Raw genomic sequence first — 7,886 nt, forward strand, 5'->3', positions numbered from 1 at the left:
GGGACCCCCGGTAGGGGGGGAGGGGGGCGCGGTGGGAGAGCCGCCCCCCCCCGGGATCTGGATGAGGCCTGGGAAGGGCAGGTAAGAGATGGGGAGGCGGGGGGGAATCTGCATGGGGGACCCCCAAAACGGGGTCGACCCCCAAAATGGGGTTAACCCCCTACCCCCCCCGCATGTGTCCCCTGAAATTGAGGGGGGGGCTGTGGCGCATGCCTGGGTTCCCCCCCGGACCCCTCGGGGCCAGAATGTGGGTCACACTCTGGGGGGGTGCAGATGCTGCTCCCCCACCCCTAGACTGGGGGGGCGGGGGGAGGGGGGGAATGGGTCCTCTCCGGTGACCCCCCCCCCACACCCGTGTCCCCCCAAAAGGCCACAGGAGGCGGAGGATGTGCAGCCCCCACCCCCCGAGCACAGCACAGGTAAGTATCGCTCCCCCAAATTTGGGGGTGCACCCCAATTACTGGGGCTACCTCAAGTTTTGGGGATCCCCCCGAATTTTGGGGGTCCCTCCCCCCCCCCTTTCCCTCCACAGAGCCTGACCCTGCCCTTCCCCCCCTCCAAAACTGGGGTGCCCCCCTCCCTTGAGGAACGGGGTACCCCAAACCGTGCCTGCCCGAGGGCGGGGGTACCCCAAACTGTGCCCCCTCCCCAATTAGGGCGCCGAGGACGAGGCGGTGGCGCGGGAGCTGGAGCAGCTCTACCTGTCCCACCTGCGCCGGCTGCGGGGGGACCCCGGCGACAGCGACCCCCCCCCGAGAAACGGGGGCCCCCCATTCCCCGAGAGAGCCCCCAACACGTCGCTGGCCAACGAGATGGCCCTGCGCTACGAGGGGGGGGGTCGGTGCAGCCCCCCGCCCGAGTGTCCTGGAAGCAGCTGGGGAGGGAGTCTCAAGCCCCCTAGGATGAAGTGGGGAGTGGTCCTAAGGCCCCTTGGAGGCACTTGGGGGGTCCCGAGTGTCCTGGGAGCAGCTGGGGGGGGTCCTGAGCCTCCCGGGGGTGGCCAAAGGGGGTCCCCAGCCCCCAGTGAAGCTGCCGAGAGCGTTCCTGGTGCTCAGGGAGGGTCCTCCCTGCCCTGCAACCAGCCCAAGGAGGCTCCTGTGCCCTCAGGTGACATTGGGGTGGTCCCATCTCCTCAGGACTCACTGTGGGCAGTGTCCCAGTGATCCCTGTGACAGTTAGGGGACACTCCCAGCCCCCTGTATGGGGTGGCAGTCCCTCAGGTGACAGCGGGGGTGTCCCATCTGTGTGTGGGGGTCGCATCCTCCGCAGTCCCTGAGCCCTCTGGGTGACAGTGTGTGTGTGTGGCAGGGTCCCAGCCCTTCTGGAGTCACAGTGTGGCTGGTGGTCCTGTCCCTCCTGTCACCTCAGCAGGGTGGGGGGGTGGGACGACACAGCCCTTCTGAAGTCGCTATGGGGGGTCCCAGCCCCTCTGGGCTCACTGTGAGGCAGGTGAGGAGTCCTCCCTCCCCTCAGCTGCTCAGGTGACAGCAGCAAGGTGTGTCCCAGCCCCTCTGGACTCACTGTGGGGGTATCCTGTCATCTCTGCATGTTCTGCTCCCCCTCTAGTCCCTCAGTCCTTTGGTTGACATCGTGTGGGGGTCTCAGCTCCTCTGGAGCCACAGTGGGAGCACCCACCAGCCCTCATGGGTCCTCAGCCCCTCAGGTAATGGTGGCGGGCGGGGGGGCAGCCCCTCTTAAGTCACTGCAGGAGGGTCCCAGCCCCTCAGGTAGGGGGGTGGTTCCAGCCCCTCTATACTCACTGTCCCCTCCAGGGGTTCCTGCCTGCCCCCGTGGTTCCTCAGCCCCTGAGGGAGGGTCCCAGTCCCTCAGGTGACAGTGTGGGTGGCAACCCGTCCCCTCCGGGAGGGTCCCGCTGCCCTCACGCTCCCTCAGCCCCTCACGGCGGGAGGGGGGCGGGGCCTCTCCCCTCACGGCGGGGCTCTCGCGCCGCCCGCACGTGCGCTCCTCGCGCTGCGCATGAGCGCGGCTCCCCTGGCCCCGCCCACCACGCTCCCCGAGCCCGCCAAAGCAGCGCGCTCCCATTGGCCGCTCCTTTCCCGCCCGCCCCGCGTGAACGGGAGTCGCCATGGCAACCGGCCAATGGGCAGCGCGCGAGTGACGAGCGGGTGGGCGGGGCTTCGGCGGCGGCGGCGGCGGCGCGCGCGCTTTTTCGGCCGCTGCTTCGGCCCTGGCGGGCGCCGGAGCCGCCGCCATGAGCGGGGCCGGGGCCGGGACAGACCGACCGTCCCCGGCCAAGCTCCGCCGTCTGGACGAGCCCACCGGGACGGGCCCTGCCGCCGCCGTTAGCCGCGAGCAGACGGCTCGTTCCCCCACCCCCGCCGGAGGTCGTGGTGAGGGCCGCAGCGCGCGCGCGCGGGGCGACGGGTCCGGGCATGCGCGGGGCGGCGGCGGCGGGGACGCGCGCGCGCCCCCTGGCGGCTGCCCGGAGATCGCGGCTTTGGCCGGGGAGAGGCTGGAGACCCCCAAGGAGGGGCTGGAGACCCCCGGGGAGGGGCTGGAGACCCCCGGGGAGGGCACGGGGGAGCCGAAGGTCACCGGAAAGGTCTTGGCCAGCCTGGAGACCACCGAGGAGGCCGAGGGGGACCTGGAGACTATCAACAGAAGCAGAGGGAGCTTGGAGAACACAAGTGGTGACTGCTTGGATCAGGAAAAAGGGGGTTCGGAGACCACCAGAGAGGCCATGGGAGACCTGGAAATTGCTGCCACACACTCCTTGGAGAAGAACAAGGGTGTCCCGGAAACTCCCATGGAATCCAAGGGAAGCGTGGAGACCACCAGCGAGGCCACGGGTGGTCTGGAGACCAGCAGGGAGGTCACAGGGAGCCTTGGGACCACCAATGGGCGCAAAGGGAGCCTGGAGACAGCCGTCACTCGCTGCTTGGAGCAAGGCAGAAGGAGCAAGGGGGGCCTGGAGACCACCACCAAGGTCCGGGGCAGTGTGGAGAGTGATGCTTCTCCTGGTGGGGAGCAAAAAAGCACCAGCAGGCGCAAGGCAAAGACCCCTGCGAGGCCCAGGGTGAGCGTAGAGACTGCCAGTCCCCCGTGCTTGGAGTGGGAGAGAAGCCTGGACACCAGCAGGGAGAGCTTGGAGGACTTGGAGGCCACCAGAGAAGACACAGGGAGCCCGGAGACCACCATCACTGGCCACGTGAAGCGGGACAGAGAGCAGAAAGGAGGCGTGGAGTTCCCCACGGAGCCCGAGGAGGGCCTGGAGCCCACAGCCTGCGTGGGGCAGAGCCGGGGCGGCCCCGGGCTCCCAGATCTCGTGGGGGTCCCAGAGCCCGCGGGGGTGCCGGTCCCCAAGGAGCACGTGGCCGAGGAGAGCGCGGTGATCTCCCTGGACGAGGACGAGGAGGAGGAGGAGGAGCGGGACGAAGGGCCGGCGCGGTACCTGGCGGCGCTGGAGGCCGTGCAGCTGGAGCTGGAGGCCGTGGAGGAGGAGGCGGCTCGAGCCTTCCGCCGCCTGCGCACCCGCTTCTGCCTCCGCCGCCGGCCGCACCTGCAGCGGCGCAACCGCCTCATCCAGCACATCCCCGGCTTCTGGGTCACCGCCGTATCCTTGGGGGGGTCCGTTTTGGGGTGGGGGGCACGCGGGAACGTCCAGATCCATCTTTCCTTGACGCCCCCGCCGTGCGCAGTTCCTGAACCACCCGCAGCTCTCGGCCATGATCAGCGACCGCGACGAGGACGCGCTGAGCTACATGACGAGTTTGCAGGTGCCTGGAGGGGTTTTGGGGGGAAATTTGGGGTTTTGTGGCACCCCCCCCCTCCCATCGAGGTAACACACCTGGGCCTGCAGGTGGAGGAGTTCGGGCAGAGCCGCCCCGGGTGCCGCATCCGCTTCTTCTTCAGCGTCAACCCCTATTTCCAGAACGACGTCGTGGCCAAGGAGTTCGTGCGCGGCCCCTCCGGTGGGTGTTGGGGCAGGGAGGGGGGGCACCCCCACTTCCTACAGCCCAACGAGGGGGTTTGGGGGCTCCAGAGTCACCCCCTTGTGCGTTGTCCTTCCTCTCAGGTCACCTGGTGTCCCACTCGACCCCGATCCGGTGGTGGCAGGGGCAGGACCCCCGGACCCGTCCCCACAAGGGTCCCCCGGCCCCTCGGAGCTTCTTTGCGTGGTTTGGGGATCACAGCTTCCCTGCAGGGGACCGTGTGGCTGAGGTGAGCCCAGTGCTCCCAGAACCTCTTCCCAGTGCTCCCAGTACCCCGCTGACCTCCCCATCTCCCCCAGATCATCAAGGAGGAGCTTTGGCCCAACCCGCTCCAGTTCTACCTGCTGGGGGAGGGCGCCGAGGGACCCCCTGACAGGTGAGCTGCACCCCAGGGGGGTTTGGGGGGGCTCCAGGGCAGGGAACCCCAAACTTTCACACACACCCCCCCCCCATTAACGCCCCCTCCCCAGTGAGAGCGGCGAGGACTGCGTGGTGATCCTGGATGACGACGAGGACGTGCAGGAGATCCCAGATGATGGGGACGGTATGTGACCGGCCCCCCCCTCTCCCTACCCTGGGGGGACCCCAAAACTCCTCACCTGAGGAAATAGGGGTGTGTGACCCCCCCCCAGAGTCCTCTTGGTTGGGGAGTAAGCGTTGATTTTGTGCCCCCCAATCCTCCTCCTCCAGGCAGTGGCGTGGAAGAGATCCCAACAGAGGAGCCCCCCAACCCCCCCGTGGGACAGAAAGACCCCAACAGGGGCAGAATTTAACTGGGGGGGGGATCTGGGGGTGCTGCACATCTCCACCCCCCCGGCATTGCGGGTAACGAGGGGCTGGGGGCCCCCAACACAGCTCAGGGTGTTCGAAGGCCTTTCACCCCCCTGCTCCCCAAAACTTTCATGACCCCACCCCCCACCTCCGGGGATCCCCAATCTCCCCAGCTCCATTACCTGGGGGGTGAGGGGGTCCCCTTAAATCCCTCCCCCCCCACCACCCACCCCACACAAGGGGAGAAACACAACCATTTCCTGACCATTTTTGTACATTTTGGGTTAAAAACTTGTAAAATTTTCTTTTTATATTCAAAAATATATTATAATAAAGAGAAAGTTTTAACAGATTCACAGAGACTTGCCTTCAACCCCAAGGGAACCGGGGGGGGGATTTCAGGGTGATTTGACTCCCCTGGGTCAGTCCCCTCCTCACCTGCTGCAGGTGTTGGGGTCTGGGGTGGGGGGGTGAGAGAGAGACCCCCAAAGAGCCAGGGACCCCCACGAGTGCCCCCCCAGCACCACAGAGAGGAGGAAACCCCCCCTCCTTTCCAGCCCATGCCGGTGCCTCCATCCCCCGGTCCCGGTGCCGCCCCCACCCCGCGGTGGTGCCGTGGTCGCCGCCGGGCCCGGCTCCTCCTGCTCCAGCACCGGCTCCCCGAGCTCCGCCAGCCCCCCCGGGACCCCGAACCGCCCGTGGAACCGCACCGGGGTTCGGGGGAAGATCAGCGGCGGGGGAAACGCTCCGGGCCGGGTCTGTACGCACCGGCACGACCGGTCCCGGAGCGGCGGATGCAGCAGCACACGGCAGGCGTGGCGCCGGCCCGGTCCCGTTCCCCCAGCCTCGCTCCGGTCCTGTTCCCGTTCCCGGTCCCATTCCCGTTTCCCCAGCCTCGCTCCCGTTCCCGTTCCCGGTTCCTCCTGCTTCTCCCCGCCCTCCCGCACGGGGGCGCCACAGCCGCGCGTCCCCACCAATCAGCGGGCAGCTCCCGGTGCTGGCCGCGCCCTCACCAATCAGCAGGAGGGACATCCGCATAGGCCACGCCCCCACGCGCCACCACCCAGCTGTATTGAAGGCGTGACCAACCCAAGCCCCGCCCCTTGGGGGGACGAACCCTCCCCCCCCCGGGGGTCCCAGAGATTTTGGGGGGGCTCCCGGGGGTCCCTATGAGGCGGAGTCGGAGGCCTCGGAGCTGTCCTTGACGTCGGTGCTCTCGGTGGTCTCGCTGACCTCGCTGACGTCTTTGCTGTCGCCCCCCCCGTCCTCGTGGTGTTGTTGGGGTCCCGTGGGGGGGGGGTTCGAGGGGGGCCCCCCCGAGCCGCAGACCCCATCCCCACCCCGGGGGGGCTCGGTGGGGGCCGGGGGCCGGCCCCGCTCCTTCTGCTCCACCTGCTTCCTCAGCTGGGGCAGGGCAGAGAGGGGGTTACACCTGGGGGCGTGGAAGCCCCCCCAGGTGGGTTTTTGGGGGCCCTGGAAGCCCCCCAGGAGGGTTTTTGGGGATCCCAGGGGGATGGAAGCCCCCCCGGCTGGTTGTTGGGGATTCCAGGGAGGATGGGAGAGGATTTTTGGGGGTCCTGGAGGGGATGGAAGCCCCCCCAGGAGGGTTTTTGCGGTCCCGGGAAGCCCCCCAGGAAGGTTTTTGGGGGTCCTGGGGTAATGGAAGTCCCCTAGGAGGGTTTTTGGGGGTCCCGGGCTGATGGAAGCTGCCCCAGGAGGGTTTCTGGGGGTCCCAGTGAGGGTGAAGAGGGTTTTTGGGGGCTCTGGGGGAGTGGAAGCTCCCCAAGAGAATTTTTGGGGGTTCCAGGGGGATGTAAGCCACCCCAGAAGGGTTTTTGGGGTCCCTAGAAGCCCTGCAGGAGGGTTTTTGGGGGTCCCAGGAGGGTTTTCGGGGTCTCAGGGGGATGGAAGCCCCCCAGTAGGGTTATTGGGGTCCCTGGAAGCCCCCCAGGAGGGTTTTTGGGGTCCCTGGAAGCCTCCCAGGAGGGTTTTTAGGGGTCCCAGGAGGGTTTTTTGAGGTCCCAGGAGGGTTTTTCAGGGTCTCAGGGGGATGGAAGCCCCCCAGTAGGGTTATTGGGGTCCCTGGAAGCCCCCCAGGAGGGTTTTTGGGGTCCCTGGAAGCCTCCCAGGAGGGTTTTTAGGGGTCCCAGGAGGGTTTTTGGAGGTCCCAGGAGGGTTTTTCAGGGTCTCAGGGGGATGGAAGCCCCCCAGCAGGGTTTTTGGGGTCCCAGGAGTGTTTTTGGGGTCCCAGGGGGGTTTTTGGGGGGCTGTACCTCGTCTGCCATTTGGGTCAGGTCCCGTTTCATGGCGTACGCGTCCTCCCCGTCCGCGTAGTACTTGGGCTCCACCTCGCTGATCCTGGGGGGATTTTGGGGGTTCAAAAATGGGGTGGGGGTCCCAACCCCCACCCAAACCCCCCCCAAATTTCCTCCTGCAGCTCCCCCAAACCCCCCGACCCCCCCAGCCCAGACTCACTGGAAGTTGAGGGTGTTGGAGTAGAGGTGCAGCGCGGCCCGGTTGCTGCCAAGGACAAACGGGGGGGTTATTTTGGGGTGCTCCTGGGGGGGTTTTGGGGGGATTGGGACACCCCAAAAAAAACCCAGGGGACCCCAAACGGGCTGGGACACCCCAAAAAAACGCCACAGGAACCCAAAATGGGCTGAGGGACCCCAAAAAAAACCCAGGGGACCCCAAAACGAGCTGGGACACCCCAAAAACCCCCACAAGAACCCAAAACGGGCTGGGACACCCCAAAAATAAACCAGGGGACCCCAAAAAAACCCACGGGACTCCAAAATGGGCTGGGACACCCCAAAAACCCTCAGCTGACCCCAAAACCCCTCCAGGAGCCCCCCCAAACCCTTTCCAAGAGCCCCCCAGAGCCCCCCTCACCAGGGAGGTGATGTGTCCGTGGGGGACGTCATCGGGGTCTTCCTCCCTGCAAGAGCATAGGAGGGGTTCGGGGGGGGGTGAGACCCCCAAATCCCCCTGGGGACCCCCCCGGGACCCCCCCAAAGCTCAGGAGAAGCGGGGGGAAGGCGGGGAAGCCCCCCCAGGCCACACTCACATCTTGGCCAGGACGTAGCCAACGATCTTCCCGTTCTCATCCTCGGCGATGTAAGAGAGCTGGGGGGGGGAAAGTGAGGGGGGGCTCAGGTGAGG

General features: G+C 66.9%; 2 protein-coding genes and 1 long non-coding RNA gene across 3 annotated transcripts in view; 2 read left to right on the forward strand and 1 right to left on the reverse strand.

Moving 5' to 3' along the window:
* Nucleotides 1-547, forward strand: LOC121362370. The gene is made up of 3 exons (XR_005956500.1): nucleotides 1-81; nucleotides 370-419; nucleotides 533-547. It is a non-coding gene; the product is annotated as an uncharacterized LOC121362370 (long non-coding RNA).
* A 1,550-nt stretch (nucleotides 548-2,097) lies between these two features.
* On the forward strand, nucleotides 2,098-5,076 carry LOC121362365. The gene is made up of 7 exons (XM_041483811.1): nucleotides 2,098-3,574; nucleotides 3,660-3,737; nucleotides 3,821-3,932; nucleotides 4,037-4,182; nucleotides 4,253-4,329; nucleotides 4,424-4,497; nucleotides 4,644-5,076. The coding sequence occupies exons 1-7, from the start codon at nucleotides 2,213-2,215 to the stop codon at nucleotides 4,724-4,726; spliced, it is 1,932 nt and encodes a 643-aa protein (XP_041339745.1). The 5' UTR covers nucleotides 2,098-2,212; the 3' UTR covers nucleotides 4,727-5,076.
* A 774-nt stretch (nucleotides 5,077-5,850) lies between these two features.
* Nucleotides 5,851-7,886, reverse strand: part of NAA10 (N-alpha-acetyltransferase 10, NatA catalytic subunit) — a 3,383-nt gene continuing 1,347 nt past the window's right edge. The window contains exons 3-7 of the mRNA XM_041483814.1: nucleotides 7,792-7,850; nucleotides 7,551-7,662; nucleotides 7,200-7,282; nucleotides 6,998-7,082; nucleotides 5,851-6,128 (exon numbers count right to left, since the gene is read on the reverse strand). Of these exons, the coding sequence (XP_041339748.1) occupies nucleotides 5,892-6,128; nucleotides 6,998-7,082; nucleotides 7,200-7,282; nucleotides 7,551-7,662; nucleotides 7,792-7,850 (576 nt within the window). The 3' untranslated portion in view covers nucleotides 5,851-5,891. The remainder of the gene's footprint in view (nucleotides 6,129-6,997; nucleotides 7,083-7,199; nucleotides 7,283-7,550; nucleotides 7,663-7,791; nucleotides 7,851-7,886) is intronic.

This window comes from Pyrgilauda ruficollis, unplaced genomic scaffold (genome assembly GCF_017590135.1).
Source record: "Pyrgilauda ruficollis isolate IOZ18807 unplaced genomic scaffold, ASM1759013v1 scaffold611, whole genome shotgun sequence".
NCBI lineage: Eukaryota > Metazoa > Chordata > Aves > Passeriformes > Passeridae > Pyrgilauda > Pyrgilauda ruficollis.